At 34.8% G+C, this 23,123-nt stretch overlaps 1 protein-coding gene across 1 annotated transcript in view; it reads right to left on the reverse strand.

The window, feature by feature from the left end:
- The window catches only part of Bre1 (E3 ubiquitin-protein ligase Bre1), a 96,983-nt gene that overhangs the window by 38,300 nt on the left and 35,560 nt on the right, over positions 1-23,123 (reverse strand). Inside the window, exons 5-8 of the mRNA XM_089086528.1 lie at positions 18,386-18,507; positions 13,684-13,917; positions 10,888-11,013; positions 2,513-2,686 (exon numbers count right to left, since the gene is read on the reverse strand). Coding sequence (XP_088942654.1) covers positions 2,513-2,686; positions 10,888-11,013; positions 13,684-13,917; positions 18,386-18,507 — 656 coding nt within the window. The remainder of the gene's footprint in view (positions 1-2,512; positions 2,687-10,887; positions 11,014-13,683; positions 13,918-18,385; positions 18,508-23,123) is intronic.

Here is a 23,123-nt window from a genome sequence, read left to right on the forward strand (position 1 = left end):
TTTGTTAGGTGCTGTTTGGATGTTCGGTGGTTTTCGGGTCCGGTCAGTTAAGCTCTAATTATGATTTTTTTTTTTTTTTGGCTTATTGATTTATTTGGAGGATTTTCTCCCGTACAAGTTTGCTTCAGGAAATCGAAGATGTATATTTTATTTTTAAATAAACCCAGTGTTACTTACATGCTTCTTGACACACATATGATACATATGTGAATAATATGGACTACCATCTACAGAATACTAATTTCTGACAAAGAGAAAATCTTGAAATAGCTAAACTGATAGACAAAACTTTAAAATAACTGACTTGAGCACAAAGTTTTGTTAAAATTAATTCCCTTTTCCCATATTTTTGAGGTAAAGCTTTCTAATTAAGTCAATTTGGAATTTAGTAAAAATATTAAGACGCAAATACAAAAGTGTCGAGATACCACTTTTTATTAAGATAAAGATACACATCCTGGAATGTGTAAGCTTGGAGGGAACTTGCTCAATAACCAATTTCCCGGCTAAGTGCGTCAATTAACCGGATGGACTCGGTCGGTTTTTCATAAATATACACATATTTTTTAGACTGAGGTCGGGACTCTTTGATTTTCAGGGTAAACCCATGTCCGTCTGTTACGTGTTTGGGAATACTTCGGAACATTATTAAAATAATGTGAGGGCCTTAATATCTTATTATATCTTAGTGAAGTTTATTGGGACTTGATGTCTATATGGGACAACCCATCTAAGTAGAAAATATACATATTATCAAACCTTGTATCAATATATGTTAACTGAATAAAAGTATTGTATTATAGCCAACCTCTCTACAATCTACAGTTAGTCCCTCGAAAATACCCAGCTGGTACGCCTAATTAGTCCGGTCATAGCCTAAGGCACGCTACCAAAGTTTAATTACCTTAGGGCCATAGTTTACCTCCCCTATAAAGGGAGAATAAAGGCATCTATCACTACACCACCCTAAATACCATAAAAACCACCTTACCACAACTAGTGGCAGCAGTGGGATCATTTAATACCTCCGCTGCCACCAGTTGTGGTAAAGTGATTTTATGGTATTTAAGTGGTGTAGTGGTAAATGCCTTTATTCTCCCCAACGCCCTAGCGCAACGACTCCCAGCAAAACAAAGGTAGCAGGTTTCAGCAAAAGTGAGTGATTTTGCTCAAACACCCGTGGGCTGCAGCTGAGGCAGGAGCTCTCATCGCGTGAAGGGCATGTTTGAAACATGAAAAAAAATTGTTGGAACAGTGATGGCACACAAAACAGAGCAACGTTATGCGATTGTTCGGGCCAAACTGAGTAAGAATGGTGCATATACGCTTGAGATGCTGCAGCAAGCTTATGGGGATGACGTGATGTTCCAGATCCAAATCTTAAAGTGGCACGAGAGATTGCCCAGGATGCCCTTCAATAACCAAAACTGACAAATGTGCAAAAACTATTAAATAGCGATCGACGATTGAGGGCTCGGATGTTAGCTGATATGAGTAGTGCCGAAAAGAGTTGTTCACCAACTTTGAACAAAGATTCGAACATGAGGAAAGTGTGGGTAAAAATGGTCCCCATTTTTACCCACACTCCTGACGGAATGAAGACCCAGCGCATCACGATGTCTCAGAACCTGCTTGAACGTTTCGAAACTGATCCTGACTTCTTAAACACAGTCATCACACGTGACGAAACACGGATCTTCGAATATCCTGAATCTAAGCGTCAGAGTGGCACACCAATGTAAATCCTCGATCAAAGAGAGCAAGAACGAGCAAATCGAGGGTAAAGCTCGTGCTCATTGTGTTTTTGACAAAGAAGGTTTAGTACATAAAGAATTTGTGCAGCAAGGAAAGGCTGTCAACAGCGGGTATTAATTTGAAGTGCTAAAACAACTAAGGACAGGGTTTGACGGTCCCAAAAAGACATCGTGACGACTGAATCTTACATCACGATAACGCGCCGAGTAACACCCCAATCATTGTTTACGAATTGCCAGAGAAAATAGGCGTCGCTAGTCGCTACGTTTCCCAAGCCGCCATACAACCCACATTTAGTCCTGCTAGACTTCTTTTTATTTCCGAGAATAAAGAGATCCATCAAAGGAAATCACCATGGGACGCTGGAAGGGATAAAAAACTTTGACCACCTGTCTACGTGATGACCCTGTTGACACCTTCGCGGAAGCCTACAAAGACTGGGTAAATTGTTGTTATAGGCGCATTGAGCTGGAAGACAGTATTTGGAAAACTATTAGCTCATTTGTATGGTTATGCAAAATAAATAATCTTTACAACGAAATTACCGGAACTTTTGGGAACGACCCTGTATAACTCCTTGTCAAATCTTCGCATCCCTTCTGAAAAATACTGCAGACTTGCCCCCCCCCTCCCCACTTCCTATTTACGTGTATACCCAGAGATTTCGTAAGAAACCTTTTTATATAGCTGTCAAACCTCTCTAATTCTGATTGAAAACTGAAAAGAAGAAAATAAAAAAAAAAGTATCAGTTGTTACCTCCATCTGTTCGATTTGCCTGAGATGAGTATTCTTAACACTATTTAATTGAATGCGTGCTTCATCTAACTGCGTTTTTAAAGCCATTGACTCGTTATAAAGAACAGAAAACTGCGATTGAAGACATTTGTACTCTGTAGTTTCAACTATAACAGACTCTGGAAGCTGCTTGATCTATAATAGTCAAAAATAAACAAAATTATATGATTAGCAAAAAAAAAAAAAAAAATGAATTGATACTAGCTACCTGTCTTTTTTATTAATTACTGATTCAGGCAGTTAATTAATTTATTTTTATTTTTGTGCGTACATATATTGCAAATATTAAGCTTTAGCATTGAATAAAATGTAATTTCCTACATGAGCGTTAGATTTTTCGTGACCGACAACCACCTCTTGTCTACAGGATAGCAAACCCTAGGCTGAGAAAAAAAAGAGGGAGAGAAAGAGAGAGATAGAGTCGAACTAGATAAGAACTATTAAAAACAGCCAGATTATTTGCGTTAAAAACACTTCAATTAGTAAGTGTGAGTAAGATATTAAGTGAGTGAGTGAGAGAGAGTAAGAAAAAGAGAGAAAGAGAGAGAGAGAGAGAGAGAGAGAGAGAGAGAGAGAGAGAGAGAGAGAGAGAGAGAGAGCGATAGAGAGAGAGTGAGTGAGTGAGTGAGAGAGAGAGTCGAACTAGAGAAGAGCTTTTTGCCCTAAAAACAGCCAGATTATTTGCCTTAAATACACTACAATTACTGGTATAGGTACAGACGAGCCAGATATAAAAGTAGCATAATATAAGGAAGAGAGGAACAGAGAATGAGAGAGAGAGAGAGAGAGAGAGAGAGAGAGAGAGAGAGAGAGAGAGAGAGAGAGAGAGAGAGAGAGAGATAGAGAGAGAGAGAGAGAAAGAGAGAGAGAGAGACAGACTTAGTCAGAGAGCAAGTTATTGTGCGAGAGAGTTATAATGATCAAGAATGTGAGTGTGTGACAGAGACATTGAGAGAGATACAGAGACAGAGTGAGTGATATAAAGAGAGAGAGAGGGAGACAGAGAGAGAGAGACAGAGAGAGAGAGAGAGAGAGAGAGATAAAGAGAGAGAGAGAGAGAGAGAGAGAGAGAGAGAGAGAGAGAGAGAGAGAGAGAGACAGAGAGAGACAGAGAGAGACGAGAGAGAGAGAGAGAGAGAGAGAGAGAGAGAGAGAGAGAGAGAGAGAGAGAGAGAGAGAGAGAGAGAGAGAGAGAGAGAGAGAGAGAGAGAGAGAGAGAGAGAGAGAGAGAGAGAGAGAGAGAGAGAGAGAGAGAGAGAGAGAGAGAGAGAGAGAGAGAGAGAGAGAGAGAGAGAGAGAGAGAGAGAGAGAGAGAGAGAGAGAGAGAGAGAGAGAGAGAGAGAGAGAGAGAGAGAGAGAGAGAGAGAGAGAGAGAGAGAGAGAGAGAGAGAGAGAGAGAGAGAGAGAGAGAGAGAGAGAGAGAGAGAGAGAGAGAGAGAGAGAGAGAGAGAGAGAGAGAGAGAGAGAGAGAGAGAGAGAGAGAGAGAGAGAGAGAGAGAGAGAGAGAGAGAGAGAGAGAGAGAGAGAGAGAGAGAGAGAGAGAGAGAGAGAGAGAGAGAGAGAGAGAGAGAGAGAGAGAGAGAGAGAGAGAGAGAGAGAGAGAGAGAGAGAGAGAGAGAGAGAGAGAGAGAGAGAGAGAGAGAGAGAGAGAGAGAGAGAGAGAGAGAGAGAGAGAGAGAGAGAGAGAGAGAGAGAGAGAGAGAGAGAGAGAGAGAGAGAGAGAGAGAGAGAGAGAGAGAGACAGAGAGAGACAGAGAGAGAGGGAGAGAGAGAGAGAGAGAGAGAGAGAGAGAGAGAGAGAGAGAGAGAGAGAGAGAGAGAGAGAGAGTCGAACTGGAAAAGAACTATAGTCGCTGATAAGAAAACCAGGGATGATTTTGGTGAGACTACCTTAGTGTCCATAGCTTACCACAATTACTTAGGAAAGCATTGAAAAAAAACAAACTTGAAGCCTTTGCTTTGAACAGATACACTGGGCAAATTTAAGACATTATGTATGATAACTAAATACAAAATTACTCAGCACACTGGCTTCTCTGCCTTCACAAAAATTTGAATCTTAATACAGAGTAATATTAAACAAAAGTGTGTACAAATTGAGTGAACTTCTAGAGGTTTTCCGAGTTCAGGGTGCTAGAAGAGGTTTGAACGTTAATGTAGAGAAGACTAAGTCGCTAAGGCTAGGAATAAGTGAAGATGAAAACGTGGAGTGGGGAAACGAAAAGATTGATGAAGTGGATAGCTTGACTTACCTACGTAGTATTATAATTAAAGACGGTGGGTGCCGTGAAGATGTTAAAAGTAGAATAGCCAAGGGTCAGGGTGTTTTTTCACAGTTAAAAAAAGTTTGGAAGAATGGAAAGATAACTCTGCGAACCAAGATTAGGATATTGGAAACTACAATGATGTCAGTGGTCAAATATGGTTCTGAAGCATGGACACTCCGTAAAACGGACGAAGATTTCCTAGATATTTTCAGAGAAATTGCCTACGCATAGTTTGGGTACCCGGCTGACTGACCGAATTTCATACAGTATACTGTATGAAGAGTGTGGTTCAATCCCGCTTTCTAGGGCTATAATGAGAGAAAGGTTGAGGTGGCTAGGGTACTTTCTGCGGATGAAGGATGACAGATTGCCGAAGATTGTTTTTTTTCGGCCAACCGTCTAGGGCTAAACGGAAAGCAGGTCGTCCACGGTTGGGTTGGGAGGATGTCGTAAAGAAAAATTGGAACTTCCTGGAAGGGTATTAGAGGAAGGCTTTGAATAAAGAACAACAAAGAGAGAAATCTCAACAAAGAACAGACAAACGGGAATACGGCCAGTAGAAAAAAGAAGATAAAAACTGACACGACGCGGATATCTCGCCTGTATGAAAACGAGGCATCTTCAACGCTGATGAAACAAATATGAAACTAGAATAACCTAAAAACAAATAAAATCCAAAACCAAAACCAAGAAATAAAGAGAACCAAAAAATCTACAATTATCGCAGTCGATCTTGTAGGTCACAGAAGCTAATAGAGTTGCTTCGATGAGAACACCAAAGCAACTGACTGTTTATATGCAAAAGGTCGATTTTTCCGTAATAAATTCCGTAGTGAATATAGCTCATTTGACAACGTAGCAAAATTTATATTAGGTTAATTAATATTAAGTAGAACGTAAAAAGGGGAAGTGAAGGTACGTGGCCCCAAGAACACTGAGATTTCTATATCTTCTGTTTTTCGGATAGCTTGTCTCTTTTTCTATCGAACAGTTCGTGGTAAAGAGCTGTAAGTAAGGAGTGACCCAGCTCAATAGTAACCAAAACTCTAAAAAACGGAATTTTGACACCAATAGATACATCAAAAGAATTGGATTTTTATGCTGATTTCAAATATACAAGTTTGATCAAGTTTATTCTTACTCATCAAAAGTTACGAGCCTGGGAAAAATTTGCCTTATTTTTGAAAAAAGGGTGAAAAACCCCCTAAGAGTCATATAATCTTAATGAAAATCACATCATCAGATTCAACGTAACAAAGAACCTTACTATAGATGTTTCTAGCTCCTATCTGAAAAATGTGGAGTTTTGTTAGAAGAAAGATCACGGATTTCCCAGCATTATTTAAGAAACAATCAAAATTAAATAATAAAAAAAAAAGTTTTTAGTACCAAGCGTAAAGAACGAGGTATTAACGAGGGGGCGTACCCCCTCATATACGTAATAATTTCTGTTCGTTTTATTTTTTAATGTTACTCCTTACTTTCAGCTGAAAAAATTGTTTTTTTTTAAATTTAATTTAACAAAAAAGATGTAGACAAAAAAAAAAAAAAAAAAAAAAAAAAAAAAAAAAAAAAGGTTCAAATTTACAATTGACTAGGTACTAAAGATCAAAGCTGGAACTGAACTTTTTTTTAAGTAATCTCAAGTTATCAATTAAAGAAAAAAAAACAAATATGGTCAGGGAATTTCAAGCAATTGTTTATATATATATATATATATATATATATATATATATATATATATATATATATATATATATATATATATATATATATATATATATATATATAATTACTTTTTTTTATGATTGAGCTGAATTGAGTAGTGGAATTGTTTCAAGAATTGGGAATAGTAACTCGCTTCTCGGTAGAATTCCGATCCAACCTGGACTGGGATTATATGTTTACTTTTTTTCAAGCAATATTACTTAAGAAGATTCAGTTAAAACTTTATTACTATTATAAACTTTATTGTTACTTATCTGTTTTTGTTGCTTATTTGCTGTTTATTTTTTGCAACTTATTTCTTAATATCTCGGTTCTTGATGTAATTTAAACTAGACCCCGGCGCAGCGCCGATGAGGGAAGACCGGCGGCGGTGGGGGGGAAGGGGGGGGCAAAACAGCGCGCCGCCGCCGCACCGCCGGTAAGATGTCGGCGGCGCGCCACCGGCACGATCAATGTTGACCGCAAACATTAATTTTTTCATCAGGCTTTCTCAAATCACAGCTTCAATTTACAACAGATTTGAGCCTATTCTTGAGTTAAGAAATTCACAAGTCGCTGGCTGGAAACTGGTCTTCTTCGTTATTCATCAAGAGAAGTAGAAATCTGATAGAAACGAAATGGCTGTGGCGTTTCAGAACCCTTGCATAATACGAGTAGTTGAAGTATCTATTAGCTATGTATTTTTAATATAAACAATTATCAAAATTAGTAGTTTTTTTTTCATCGAGCATTGCTGCATACGAAACTTCATATACCTTATCACAAATTTCGTCAGTTATCTGGGTAAAAACTTTGAATACAACTTTGAACTTAGAAGCTTAATTTTTTCATAATGCCCTTTGCCTATATCTGTTTTGTCACCTTTAAAAAAGTTGAAATGGGCGACTTTGATATTGATTGTTTTTTGTTTTTTTTGCTCTTTTAAATTCCTAAGAAGCCTTTCTTATATTAAAAAATTGTTTTTAATAACAATTAAAAAAAATGCATTTTAAAGTTTTTTTGGCTTCTTTATAGAATATATGACATTTAAGATAAGGCTGAACTGCTGTTTTTTTTATTGCTTTTGGATGCTCTTTTGGATATTATTCATTTTTTCTTTTGGGGATCCATTCCAAATTATAAGCTCATAAATACCTAATATCAGTCAAATTATAAACTGCATCTAAAAGGAGTAAATTGTATTAAATTAAAAAATAGATGATGAACACTTCCCATGAGAACACTTCAATCACAATGAAAAAAAAAACACTTGATGGTTTATTCGGTATGAAGAAAAATGAAGTGCCAGCTATTTTCTTACGTAAAAAATGAAAAGCTCGTCCGTTTTAAATGTAATTAAATGAAATAACATGCAGACTGAAGTAGCTCCAGGAAGATGTTGAACTTTTCTTCCTAATTTGTCATTTTTAATCCAAGCAAAATGTTAAGACACTTAGAATCAGTTATTGAGTTTAAGCTTTGTTTTCCAAATGCTCACAAAAATTACCAAATTTAAGAAAGTCGCAACAATAAGTTACCTGTGGTCAAAACACTCAAATACTCCTCTTTGATCCTCACCCAGGCTCAAGCTTCTGCTATGGTCATATCCATGGAATTCTCCAAAGAGTTTCTTTTTAAAATAGGTTTCAAGCGTAGTTAGGGGTATTTAGCCTTTTGCTTTTCTTCAAAGCTTTGAAAAGTGTTATAATATTCCAAATGTTACATTTATTATATTTGTGCATATTTTGGTAATCATTTGTGGGGTGATCGAAATTTTTAAACCACTGTAGATACGTAAGAACGTTGCAACATCTAGTACACTGAGGTCATAAGACTGACAAAGACTCCTCCTTGATCTTCCCAAATTGAAAGCTTTTATTATGACCTGACCTTTTAATGTAACTTGGGCACTAGACCGGCGCCATTGTCACTCGACCGCAACGTTAGGTAGGGATGTCGATACTGCTTTCGTCACACCAGTTCGTTTTAGTGTGAATCTGTCTGGTACTTATGAATGAATGTTTTCAAAGTAAAAACGTTTCATCAATAAGAAAAAAAAACGGGTTGGACGCATATATTCCTTTCCCTTTGGACGATAAAATTATACAAGTACTGTATCAATCTTGTTAATTTTTGTCAACTTTTCAACTTTTTGGCATCCCTGCTTTCAATAAAAAAAAATCAAGGTACTATCACTTAAATATAATAAAGCCCTATGCCCCCCCCCCCTCTGGATACCATCTTGATAGGATACCGTCTCTGCTTTAAATAAAAAAAATAATAATTGGCATCCCTGCTTTAAAAAAAATCGAGGTATTATCATTTAAATATTATAGCTCAATACCCCCCCCCCCTTCCTCTGGATACCACCTTGATAGGATGCCGTCTCTGCTTTAAATTAAAAAAGAATTAACTTTTTGACATTCCTGCTTTCATTGAAAAAATATCGAGATATTATCATTTAGATGTAATACCTCCCTACCTCCCCCCCCCCTCTGGATACCACCTTGATAGGATACCGTCTCAGCTTTACATTACAAAAAAAAATTACTTTATAACTAATTAGGTCACTATATGGTTCAAACAACACTCAAAATAACGTTAAACAGATTAGTGTTCCTTGAAAAAAAATTGAGGGTATGAGTAAAGGGGTACAATGACAACAACAAAAATGTCAAAATTATTCAGATATACCTCAAATTATTGGCAAAATGAGTCATTGATTCGCCGTGGCATTCAATAACATCCAAAGAATCTAATAAACGAGAGTAGACACAAAAGCTAAATTTGGCCACTAGCCAATGAGAACTCACAAAATACCCAAGACAATGAACAAGTCCCAATGGGAGGCCCTGGGTCTATCAAAATATTTCAATGGTTTCCCAGGGAATTTGATATCATTTTCTTCTGTCTCCACTTTAAATGAAAAAAATAATTATCTTTTTGGCATGCCTGCTTTCAATAAAAAAAATGAGGTGTTATCATTTAAAAAATGATAGCCCCCTACCCCCCCCCCTATAGGCAAAAATTACAAATTATTTATGAATCATATTTTTGGGGTCACTTCCGTTTCAATCTTCATTTCCCCAATCTTGTACATAGCTTAGTCTATAGCTAAATTTTGTCTCAATAGAAGGGGGGGGGGGGTAAAAATGTTTCAGAAAGAAGATTGTATTTTCTGTCAGGCGTTGAACAGTTGAGTATTAAACATTAAGAAAATCTTATCCAAAAAACGCAAAAGAAAAAAAATTCTGCAAACTTACAATTCAGCTGTAGAAAAAATCTGTCAGCTGTCAATTTCAAAATCCAACTGAAGGCTGAAGCTGTATAATAGTGAATGCGTTCTATAATTCTATTAAACTTGAAAATAAAATTCTTGACTAAGAATGATGTAAGAAGTAGCGATTCGGAAACTGCATTCGAAATGATTTACTCATTTCATAAAGACGATACTTTTTTTGTCAACATATGAAGAAGTGTGTATATTGCAATATTTGCAATAGCATATTGCATCTGTCTGGTTTTTATGCAAAGTAACAAAAGAGACGAAAACTAACGAACAGTAGAGCAGTGAAGAATTATGGTATGCAAAGTAATATTTGGCAGAAAAAGTCACTGGTGATAAAACGCTAGGGGTGGCACCGTGATTGCGTGATTTTCAGGGATTCGGGGAACCAAATTTTTTTCGGGGTGACGCATAGATTTTTGGGGATATACCCGAGAATTCGGGGATAGTGCAAGCCCTGCTTGATTTCTAATCAGGAAAATCGAAATACTAAACCACACGAGAAGGAAAAGCTCCGACTTTGCGGTTGACGCAATAAAGAATTGCAGCAAAATTAATTTAAAGTCGACCGAACGCCGCCGCCTCTGCCGGGGGTGGCGTTCGGTCGATCCGCCGGCGCGGCACCGGGGTCTAATTCAAACACCCCGATTATCGCAATATTTGATTCCAACTAAATATTCCACCGCTAATTTTGATACACCTTTCTTTTCATCGTTTTGGCATTTTTTTTTGTGGAATAGTTGAAGTTAGAAAAATATAAACAAATTACATAAAAAGTTTAAGTTCTCATGAGTAAAATTGTTAAAATTTTAAGATTCTGAGGAAATGCGCAAGCCTAAAGGTCCTCCAACCCTATGCGCGTGCTTATCTTTATTTTTCAAACAGATGAGAATCTCTGATTTCAGTAAGATATATTAATTTTCTTTTTTACGAAAAATTGAATTACACAATAGAATCGTTTCAACTATCAGGAAAATTTAATCAATCCTGATCTTTTGAAAACTGACGCTTTCTGACTCTGATTTGTCGTCCTATGACTAGTTATAGTACTACATTTTAAAGGTTACTTTACTCACATCCATCTTAAGATGTTCCAGTTGCTGCAGTACAGATTTGTAGTCTTGATGAAGCTTATCCAATTCTGCAAGCCTGTTCGCCGATAGTTCCTTTTGCTCTTCGAGTTCTCTAACTAGTTCTTCAACCTTCAAGGAAATATAAGTAGAAATATATATATATAAAAAAAAAAAATCTGATTTTTCTAGTTCAACTTCAGAAGCCTTTCTAGGCAATAAAAAAAAAAACAGAAACAAAACTCATATAATAAAAAAAAAAAACTAAAATTTAATTAAAATCTGAAAAAAAAGATATATCACATCTTACTTTTAGTAAAATGATGAGCAGCTGGTTGATCAATTAATATGGACATTAGTTTTAATCAAAGAAATTATGATGTAAAAATGGAAAATATTTTGCCTACCCTGAATTGTAAAGAATGTACACTCACATGATATAGGGTGGAAAATTCAGAGGTCCACAGGAATCTTTAGGGAACCACATAAATATATAAAGGAAAAAAGAAAAAAAAAACACAACAAAAGAAACTTTAACTAGAACAACTAAACATTTGTTAAGACTACTAAAACATTATGCAAAAAAAAGAGAAAACAAAGAAAAGAAAACAAACAAGAAATACATATTTTAAACCTCACACATTTTAGCCTTTGGCTTAACATTTTTTAAGGTTCACTTCAGTTTTCCCATTATTAATTTTCAGAGGCGTAGCTCCAGCCTTTTTATTGGGGGGACAAGAGGGATTCATATCCGGATAGTCAAGGGGGATGGGCTATATTATAATTTTTTCTCTCCAAATAATTGGGGAGGATGGGGGACAAATACCCCTTCCCCCCCCTCCCCAAACGATGACCCTGCTAATGTTCCTACTTTGGAGAAGGTTTTTTAAGATAACATACTTTCTGGTACAGTGTACGATACTGTAGGTGGCCTGGTACACATAACAGAGAAAACTGTTTCAGAAGGGAGCCGATAGAGGAGTTTGACAGAAACACCCCTTTTCTATTCACAAATGAAGATATATTTCGAATAAAAACAAAATTCCACGACAGAAATATCAAGTCGAACACAGCAAAGCAGCATAAAAACCAATAGAGAAGAATATATTATTAAAAACCAATAAAGAATATGATAATATAATATAATGAAAATTAATATAATATATTAAAATAAATATAATACAATATAATATATAGAATAATATAATATATAATATAATGAAAATTAATATAATTTATTAAAATAAATATAATACAATATAATATATAGAATAATATAATATATAATATAAAGAACCAATAGAGAAGAATATATTAGAGTAAGCAATGATAATTAGTGATAAATTCATCAGCGATGATCCGGCCTACAAACAACTTTTACAATCTTAAGTTGGTTCCTGGACATACATCAGAAGGTTTCCAAAAACCTCCATGATGGATCAGAGGGAAGGCTATCTTCATTTGCCTACCATTGTTTCTATAAAAAAAAAATTGCCTTCAGAGATTTGGGATTATTATTCATTATCTTAAAATATATCAAAGAAATCTCCTCGCCGCCTGAATTCTTTCAAATTAAGGAATTAGTCTTTGGCTCTTAAAGAAAAATAGCAAATACTGAGAATATAAGGAGACTTGAATTCCCATTATGTGGGTGTGTGAAAGAAAGTGTTTCAATTAATGGGTGAGTATGAAACATCGGGGAAAGAGATAATACATTTGAGCCTGGTTATTATGGTTGAGAGTGGCTGATGAGTGGAACTGGGAGGGAATGTTGAGATACTATCAGCCGACCTCAGGTTAAGTATAAAACACATTGGAAATTGTCGCTAGTTTTTATGTAAATCTAAAATGTTAATATTTTAGTAAACATCATTTGACGATAATTTAATACAAAGGGAATCCATAAATACAACTTCTCATTTTAAACCATGATTAATTATCCGAATTAACAAAAATTCGGTTAGTAGACAGGCAGCGTTAATAGCTAGAGACAGAATTCATGGCCAATCTAATTGTTGAATAGTCTTTCATTTGTTCTGGCTTGGCTTTTGTTTCAGCATTTTCTCTGTCTCGCTAGAGTTTACTTAAAAAGGTTAGTGTTATTTTTTATGTTGAGCACTGAGGACGGCATGGCGGAGGTGCTTGCCAAAATATCTGATTGGTCTTTTCGCTTTCTTTTCTACTGGGTGAAAATCACCGTTGTTTCTTGGTTTCTTCATTATTTTGATACTTTTCTTCGAATTTTTTTTTCCGTTTTTTTTTTAAATAAAAATTTAGGAATTAAAATTATTTGTCATTTGTAATTATTTTGTTTGTTGTGACAACCAGGGTCGTTACTAACCAAAATGTTATTTTTGGGGAGAGGGGCGGAATTTTACCAACTGGCTGGTTATTTTTACCGACTGTTTTTTTTCAATAATTAGCATAATGTCCGTTTTGAATACGATGCGTAAAATCACTGCCCGAGTCGGTAAAAAGTAAATTCCACGTCACTATTTTCATGCTCTTTATTTAACCAAATAGAAAATTACGACATCACCTGTATAATTACGGCAGAACTCGGAAAATCTGCTGTGTTTACCGACCGAGTTCGAGATTTCTGTAGATGACATGTCAGTATTTTTACGGTCTAAATTTAACCGAATAATTTTTTTTTAGCACAGTCGGAAAAGTCGTGGCGCTTCGCGTCACGGTTTTACCGACTGCTCGAAAACATTGGGAGGGGAACCACCCCTCTCCCCATACGTGACGGCCCTGGCGACAACCATTGAGTCTTTTTTTGCAATAAATATCATACCATACCTTTCCCTTATTGTAATTGGTAAGTTTAGATATTGGCTTGTCTTCAGTCCCACTACCTCCAATAGAGGGAGTTATAGCCTGGTACTGCTTTAGTTTTTCCAAGGCATCAGCTAGATTATGCTCCAAATTGTGGTTCGATTTTCGAATTCTATCAAACTCATACTGTATATCATCTAGTCTATTTTTTAATTCGGCAGTTTCTGTTTCCCTTGCTGTTAGTTGCTCTTGGAGCTCCTTGTTATAAAAAAAAAAAAAAAAAAACAAAAAAAAAACATTAAGAAAACGAGACAGTTTAAAGTAAAACTTTCGAAGTAAGGCACAATTTCTTTTTACTTTCAAAAATACAACACAAGCACAATTTCAGGAATTTATCAAGACACAATCCCTGAAACACAGTGTTTACGAACAAGAACTAGATAACAAACACGACACAGCTGATCATTTTATCACCAGTCGTCACCAGGGACATAGTGTGCCAGGCCGGGGAATTCCTTTTGACAAGTCGACCTTGTAAATGCCCAAAGGCAGGAATAGGCTAGTGGCTTGCCATGAGTTACTTCTAGCGGAGACAAGCAGTACTTCTACTCGGGAGGACAGAAGAAAAAACGTTTGGCAAAGATTCAAAGAGGACCTTGAACCATAAGGAAGGTTCCGGAGGCATGGTTTGAGATGGGAAAGTGACTGACTGAAGATTGCCAGGGAAGCTGCAGCCAAAAAATAAAAGTGGCCGTCGGATGTAAGTCCAAAATCCACTGGTGTCGGGCAGGAGAGTTCTTCGTCTGGTTCTCGCCGAAAGTAAATAAGCAAGAGGTAAGAAGTAAACTTCTACTTTATTGATTTACATGGGGCACCCTCCTTCCCCAGCCTACTTTCCTCGATATGCCTTCAGTAGCCCTGACGCTTCTCTGCTTCGTTCAGTAGGCGCTAATGGTGGTAAAACAACCCCAAGGGCGAAAACCATGTATCAAGCCTTTAAAAATACCTATAGGAGTCATGACTGGCTCACACGGTGGACAAGGATTAGCCATCGAAGCTGTTACAATTTAATACTGTCAATAATTGTTTGTTCTTAGAGATGACAACTGAGATTAGTACAGAGGAAAAGTTACCCATCCACGTCAAAGGAAAGGTTTAAGACTTGCGGTCTAAAAATATAAATTTGACATTCAAGACCAGCCGACACCCCAAATTCAGAATATGGTGTTTACCCTTTATTAGGACAAAATGAAGGATTATAGAGCCTATGATAGTGTCCATGGACATTCCTGCCTCTTCAAGAAAAAAACGTTTGAGCGTTTAAAAAAAAGAATAGAAGAATCGGTGCTTTTGCAAAAAAAAAAAAAAAAAAATAAAAACAAGAATCAATCCCAAACAGAATCAAAGTTCCAAAATCCCCACTCTCTCCTTAGACCCGTATAACCCAATTAATTAAAATTACAATTCCAACCCTTTTCCTGCTTCAGACTTAGGCAATTACACATATCCTTAATGATAAATACAATCCGTCCAAATTTTCTTATCCTTTCATTCCCCCTTCCTTTGTTGAGTTAACAAGTACTTTAGTTACATACTTTACATACTTAACTGCTTTAGTCAACATACTTAGTTGAAGTTTTGATGAATGTGTATTGTTTGCTTCTCAAGAAAATATAAGGGAGAATAATTTACAGTGAACAACACTAGCTAAATGAGAACTTATTGACGCTACAAGTTAGTTAAGCAGCTAAATTTTTTTTTTTACAAATTTGCTACACAAAGACGCGCTTTAAAACAGATAGTAAAAAGAGTAGATTGTCCGCAACCCCTCCCCCTCACATCTATCCCATTGGAACAAAAGAAAGAATAATACTGGAGTCTCTCTTCAGACCAAAAATAAACTGAACTAACTTACTGACAACATGACAGAGCGCTTAAATAAAAGACAATTCTAAAAAAGAGAAGAAATTCCAACGCAGTGCTGGATTTAGTTGTTTTTTTTTTGGGGGGGGGGGGGAATGGTCCAGTTGATGGTACTTATTTATTGCATATAACTATATAAGTCATTTTCTAAAAAGTACCAGTTTTATATCAGAAGTTGGAACCATCTTGATCAAACTATAAAAAATATAGGTGATATTTCTTCGTTTAAGATAGTAATTAAAGGAATTTTTAGTAAGCATGAATTTTAGTGGTTTTTATTTTTTTTTTTTTAATATATTGGTAATTATTTATTGCTCCTGGAGGTGATGATTATTATTATGAATATGATATTAAATCTAATGAAAATATTAAGGTGTAAGGTTTGTGGTGCTGTTTGGGGACTGTAATATAGATAGGTCGTTTTTGTTTTGTTATGTTAGAGTATTTTTGCCACCTCCTTGGACAAGATTTTACTTCTTGGGATGGCCGCTAAACTGATGTTAAATTGTTTGTTTGTTTATAATAAATCTCTCTCTCTCTCTCTCTCTCTCTCTCTCTCTCTCTCTCTCTCTCTCTCTCTCTCTCTCTCTCTCTCTCTCTCTCTCTCTCCTATCAACTCACTTATTTCTGCTACTTTTGAAAAATACAATGAAAATATTTATTTAAAAAGAACTTTACGCGCTCAAATATGGTCAAAGGCCTTACCCTTGTTAAATTTTAGTGAGTTAGGATAGTAGAACGTAAAGCGTAATATATATATATATATATATATATATATATATATATATATATATATATATATATATATATATTATATATATATATATATATATATATATATATATATATATATATATATATATATATATATATATATATATATACAGATATGTATATTTACATAGTACAATTATAGTACCAAACACAATAATATACTTAACACACAGTCAAAAATTTTTAAATTTGATTTTTTTTTTTTTTTTTAATTTAGAAATACTGTGTTTTTTGCTTTCCTTTCAGAAAATTATGAGACTTTTCTAGATTTTCTTTTGGCAAATCTGATCTCTTATTTAATTTTTTTTTTCCGAAGCACAAGAAAGATTTAGTACGCACGTAACACCCTGTGGCAACGAAAAAGGGCAGTGACTTTTACTTCTACTAGCGTTGCAGATTATGTTGCCAATTCATCAATTTGTCATAAAATTTTGATCTTAATTTCAACTGTTTGGAGTACCATTTTTCTAGCTTTTGTTTCAGCCAAATTTCTCTCTTCTCTTTTTTTTATCTCAGAAGTGCAAGAAAAAAGAAGTGCGGACATACGCCACCGGTGGTTACAAATACACTAAGTTGCTTTAAACTTTCGCTCTTCAATGCTCACATTTAAGAGCTAGGTTTCACCTGGCTCTTAAGAGTCATAAGGTATCTATATGTTACTTAAATACATGCTAAGACCACACTGGCTATACATGACGTGTGAAACAAAGAAAAAAAAGAATATAATAGATGAAACATAAAATAAAAATCCTCGTTTTTCTCACCTATTTGATTTGATTTTTCATTTATTATATCCTTTCTTTTCTGTATTTCATACGTCTTGTATATCTTAAGAAACTTGTACATAAATTATGAAGAGCAGATGCTACCTTGTTCTGATCCATGTATAAGATGATTAGAAGAGTCCATAGTCATATCCAAGTCTCCTTAGCATTCTAATTGTCTCTCTTTTCTTTCTAATTTTTTGTTTTTATTTTCCTCCGTATTGTCTCTCCTTTCTTTAAAAGACAATTATAAAATATACTTTCTGTAAACGTGAATTACATCAAATCTTAGATAAATAAGAAAAATACAACAGTGTTCTACTTAAGTATTATTAGCGAAATCCACCTTCTTCGCGTTAATGCCCAAAAATAAAGGATCGTTATTATCGTTATCCATCAATTAAGACACGCCACTACACAAATTAAGGCGGAGTTTCAACTGTTAGAAAACTTTTATTCGTCTCTTTCTCTGACATTAAGTCGTTTAAATGTTAAATGTAAACTAAACAAAATTTAGGTAAAGCTATGAATATGCTAACGTTGCTTGGGAACCATTAATCCTAATTTCAGTAGCTTAAGTCTCACACTTTTGTTTGAAAACTGTTTCAACATGGAGCAATGACGTATGAGTTGCAATGCAAATGATTAAACATTAAACGAAATAAAATTGTTATTTTGTCATTAAGCAAGTATACTTGAATCTAGTCCATCGAGGGTTGGTTTGTCGAAACCCCTAAATCAGAAAGATTCAAGGGCAACGTGGAGAAATTCGCAGGGGAATACTCTTTTTGTCATTGGAAAAAAGCAGCTATATCCCCAGATTTCGAAATATATATATATTTTTTTTGTCCTCATTATAAAAAAAGGAGAAAAATCTTTGCCTTCCTAAATTTTGAGATTTGGTGTCGTTTAGAAACTCTTAAAATTCTTAGCAGGGGGACATACCTAACTAGGAAGCTTACCTAGCTGGACAAAAGACAACTGCTGATGCCTCACCCACGCCCACTATATCGCTCTATCTTCCAAATGCACAAATAAACGCTTAAAGCAAAACAGGAGGGAAATGCTAGAGGATACTAAAAACGTGTAAATTATGCCCGACAAAACATTTGGGTAAAACAACTAAGATAATTTCAAAAACCGAGTTCTTTCTTTTGGAAAGTTTTTTTTTACAATTTACCTCTTTAGTTTGTTTTGACACCACCCGGGGGTGCTGCCCGGGGCGCTTGTTCCTCCCCCTTAGATCCAATTATGTTCCAACGTACCTTAAGAGCAAGTGTATGATTTTTCTCATGTAGTGTGGAATTTAATGAATGAAGTTTTTTGTTTTCATCTTGAAGTTCAACTATCATTTCTTTGACACTTTCCTCTAGTGGCGGGGCTTCATCTAAAAAAAGAGAAAAAATAAGTCACACATTGGGTTTAGCTTTTCATAATAAAGATAAGAGGACCTTTACATATATTAAAAAAGGCTAAATCTAATAGGCGTATGCGTCTTCAAATAATAAATGTTTCAGGTACGAAAACATGCATCAATGAGTACTGCTTTTACTACATATGTAGATAGCATTAACAATGGGCAGGCTCAGGAATCACGGTTGGGAGGTGAGGTAGGATTCCAGTGCCATACGCCCTGTGCCCATATTTCTGGTATTAAAAATATGTTCAATAGCTACACGATTTTCACCTAGTTTCTTTTCAAACACAAAAAAATGGCGTTACCCTTCAAATAAACTACAATGGATAAAGATTACTCAATGACTACAAATTACAATAATAATAAAAATACGTTCAAGTTATCATACCTTTTTACTTAATCTGAGCATGCTTAAACCTGGGCTTAAATATAGGCATATGGAATGACGGATCACATTTGTTTAGAAATCATGAGCAAGTTCCACGAAGTGTCACATGAGCATACGAGCTTAAATCTTGGGCACAGTTAATCTAGGCATATAGGCTAGACAAATGTCTAGAGATCATGAGCACGTTATATCTTCCTCTAAATGGGAAATGCTACTATTAAGTCATACGATACATATATATATATATATATATATATATATATATATATATATATATATATATATATATATATATATATATATATATATATATATATATATATATATATATATATATATATATATATATATATATATATATATATATATATATATATATATATATATATATATATATATATATATATTTATATATATACTGCATATGACATCGATGCAATGTCGACGGTAGTTCTGGAAAAGCAGACTGAAGGATTTTCGAATCAGAAAAACAAAAGCTAGGTGTCACAGAGAAGGATACACCCTATTGATTCTTTTCCTCCTTAGAAGCATGCAACTGGTTCATTTTTAAAAATGCGGTCAAATAAAATCCGTTTTTCATCTTGTTGATGGTACTGAGGGATGAGCTATAAAGGTTCGACTCCAACCAAAGAATTCTACTGCAGAATGAGTAAAAAGATACTAAAAAATTTATTTGAAACATGAAATAAAGCAAACACGGCATAAAACATGAAAAAAGGCATGTCATCCTCAATTCCCCGTAGCTGAGTATGTAATGGAACCCATAACAGAAAATAAACCAAAAATTCATGAAATATACATTAAACAGCAGCACAAATACACATTAAACACATTCTCCTTCCAAGTCTTTTCCCTAGGGACTACATGGGGTCTTGTCAACCCCAAAGGCATAGTTATTGGATACTCCAACTATGGTGAATAAAACGGTGATCTCAAAATTTGATCGGATAGGTTTGGTGAAAAAAGGAGTATGGGAGGGGGAGCAAATTACCCCTTAATCTTTTTAGTCTCTTAAAAAGGCACTAGAATTTTGATTTCCGTTCAAATGAGTCATCTCTCGATCTCCTAAGACCGTTGGTTAGATACGATCACCCCTGAAAAAAAAACAAAAAAACACGCATCCGTGATCTTCTTTCTGGCAAAAACTACAAAATTCCACATTTTTTTTTATATAGATATCTGTTTTGTAGATATGCAAATTTTTTGAAGATAGCGATACCTCTACAGTAGGGTGCTCACATATGCTGAAGCTGACAGTATAATTTTCCTTAAGATCATTCAACTTTTTGAGGTGTTTCCCCCTTTTTTAAAAATCAAGCAAATTTTCTAAGGCCCAATACAAACTTCGTCCTCGCCTCGTATCCTTGAACCGCCAAAATCGCTCCAAACCAAACAAACAAAAAAAGACTCAAAGTACTGGATAGCTGCACCTATGACTTAACAACCATTCAAATTCATTCTCGACAAAAATCTACATAACTTCACTTTTAAGCACTCCTCTTACATTCACATTTCGGCAGTCACCCAAGATACCCGTATCTTACTGCACTCATCCTCCATAGCTACTACCTAAACACCAAAGTACAAACACATACTGAACAAGTACTGACAAAACCTATCCTTTCCACACAAAAAAAGTAACCCTTTGTCTCCGGAGACGATTCCATATCTATGTAAACCTGGCGAGTAAATCACAAGTTCCGTAGGTGATTATACTTGTTCCGTAAAAGCTGTATTAAATTTAATTTATTCTTTCGGAGCGATTAAGTAGTACAACATTTTCCATCTAGAGGCGCTGAGGTACGCGGGGTCACTTTTGGAGAGTTTTGACTGTACTTAATCAGTAGATGATTATACTTTGCTAAACACTAGTCCTTTTTGGTGCAGGACAAAACTTCTTGCGAAGGTCTGATATGACCAAAAAAAAATCTTGTCGTTACGTCCTTAAGTCTCCTGAATTTTATAGAATTCCGTGTATTTTAAAAGTTCAAACTTGTACTAAATACAATGAACAATGTTTAGGTAAGGGTCGTAAGCAAGGGAGAGCAGAGCTTAGAGCCCAGGCCCCGAAATATTAAATGTCCTTGAATTTCTATGGACATTTTACGTAAATTAAAATAAATCGTTTTTTCTATTATAAGCCCCTCCCGCTCCCCCCACCAAAAAAAATTCATTTGCACATGCCTGATGCAGGTAGGGCACCAATTTGAAACCTATACATAAATAAACTAGTACAGAATTTTACAATTCGATAAAAAGGCAGAATAAAGAAACGTTTACAGTCCTCGTTTACAGATCATTTTTATTTCTTTTTACATAATACATTGCACAGTTTTTTTTATAGTACGTATGATACTAACTTGTCAACGTTAAGTTGAATTCTCGCACACTCACACAAAGAAAAATATAACAATGGACTGTTTAACCTAAACATTGTTAAAACAACTGAGGGAAAAGTGTACTCCTATTTCCATATCATACCAGTATTCCATACTAGCCAATTAATTCAATACAAGATTAAAAAGCCATTAATTAAGAAATTAATTTAAATTAACTGATTAATTAGAATTAAAAATTGAAAATAAAGAAAACATTAGTTAAAAACCAATTAATCCGAAATGGTAATAAACATTCGCCAACAACAATTTCATGACAGTTCACTGATTTTTTCGAGCTTTTACAACACCATCTAACCAAACTTCTTTTACCCAAAAGTAATAATTGGGAGATCTTCATAAATAATAAATTCTACCTATTTATGATTCATGAAGATCATATTGGAATAAGAAATAATAAAACAAGAAATCGTGACTTTCCTATGATACCAACTACAACATTCCTAAAAATTACCAGAAAAAAAACTTGTCTACAACGCTACTAAAAATTATGGAAAGTAATACATTCTTGCCACTTTCAGATTAAAAGTGTTAAAACAAAATAAAAATAAACAAATAACTTATTAAACAAATAACAAAATACAATAATTATTAGTGTTATATTATAACCAGCATAATATACTAAAATACTATAATGTTATATAACATACAATATAAAACTATAACATATTAAGTATATTATATGTATAAAATATAATACATAAAAAGTACATTAAACCCTTTCGTATACCCTTACATCTTTGCGCAGCCCTTGATACAAAATAAATGTATAAGCCCTTCCCCCTTCCATACTATTTACAGAATATTTCTAGTAAAGTTTCCATTTGGTTCAATGAGTAAACATTATCTCAGTGTTCCTCAGGGAATCCCCGTGGGACGTTCTGCGCAGATCTAGGGATGAAGAGAGCTCTAGTTGAAACAGGCATTGAATTAAATTTGGCCTTGGAGAAGGTCAATGCATTAAGCAATTGAATATGACAAATAATCGGGTTGGAGGGGGAAGGGATTCACGCCTTAAACTTCCTGCTAGTAGATCCGTATTACAGACATTATAAAAAATAGCTGAAAAAAAATATATAAAACAGAGCGTAAAAGACAAGAAATGTATTATTTTTTTCTTATAAACTGATCCTAGGTTTATTGACGTTTATGTCTTTAGTTTTGCTATGAATTTTCTCTTCACAAATCCCATCTTCAATTGCGGATAAAATTATCATTTGAATGGAGCCAACAGAAGTGTTGATAAACAGTTTTCAACACAATTTTTTCCCATATAAAGCAGTATATCACTTTTCGATCCAATAGAACTTTTTTTTGCATATGCTCAACCTCTGAGCAACGGAATTTTTACGATCATAAAAACATGCATATTAAGCATTAGTTCATGATAGTTTACCGCCTGGATTCTGCTATCTTTTAGTTGAGCATTGAAGTTTTAAATTAATTAATCGTTTTTCTATAGGCTGATCAGAAACGGTATCTTCCAGTAAAAGTTGTGTGAAACAGTGGAAGATGTGACCTCTCTTGTGTCCGGGACAAGATCTTGATAAGCCCCCCCCTGTCTCCCCAAAAAAATTTTAGGCCAAATTTACATTTATTAACAGGATTATTTTCGGTTTACTAATTAATTAATAATGTATTTTTTAATTCATTACTCAAAGTATTTAAATAACTATTATTTAATTAACATTATTTATTTTTTATTCATTAACAATTTATCAATTATTTTCATATATTAACTACTACTACTACTAACAACTCATCGCAGCACCAAGCCGCCT

The sequence above is a fragment of the Artemia sp. Qi Xiang Cuo genome, chromosome 3 (assembly GCF_049724085.1).
Source record: "Artemia sp. Qi Xiang Cuo chromosome 3, ASM4972408v1, whole genome shotgun sequence".
Taxonomy (NCBI): domain Eukaryota; kingdom Metazoa; phylum Arthropoda; class Branchiopoda; order Anostraca; family Artemiidae; genus Artemia; species Artemia sp. Qi Xiang Cuo.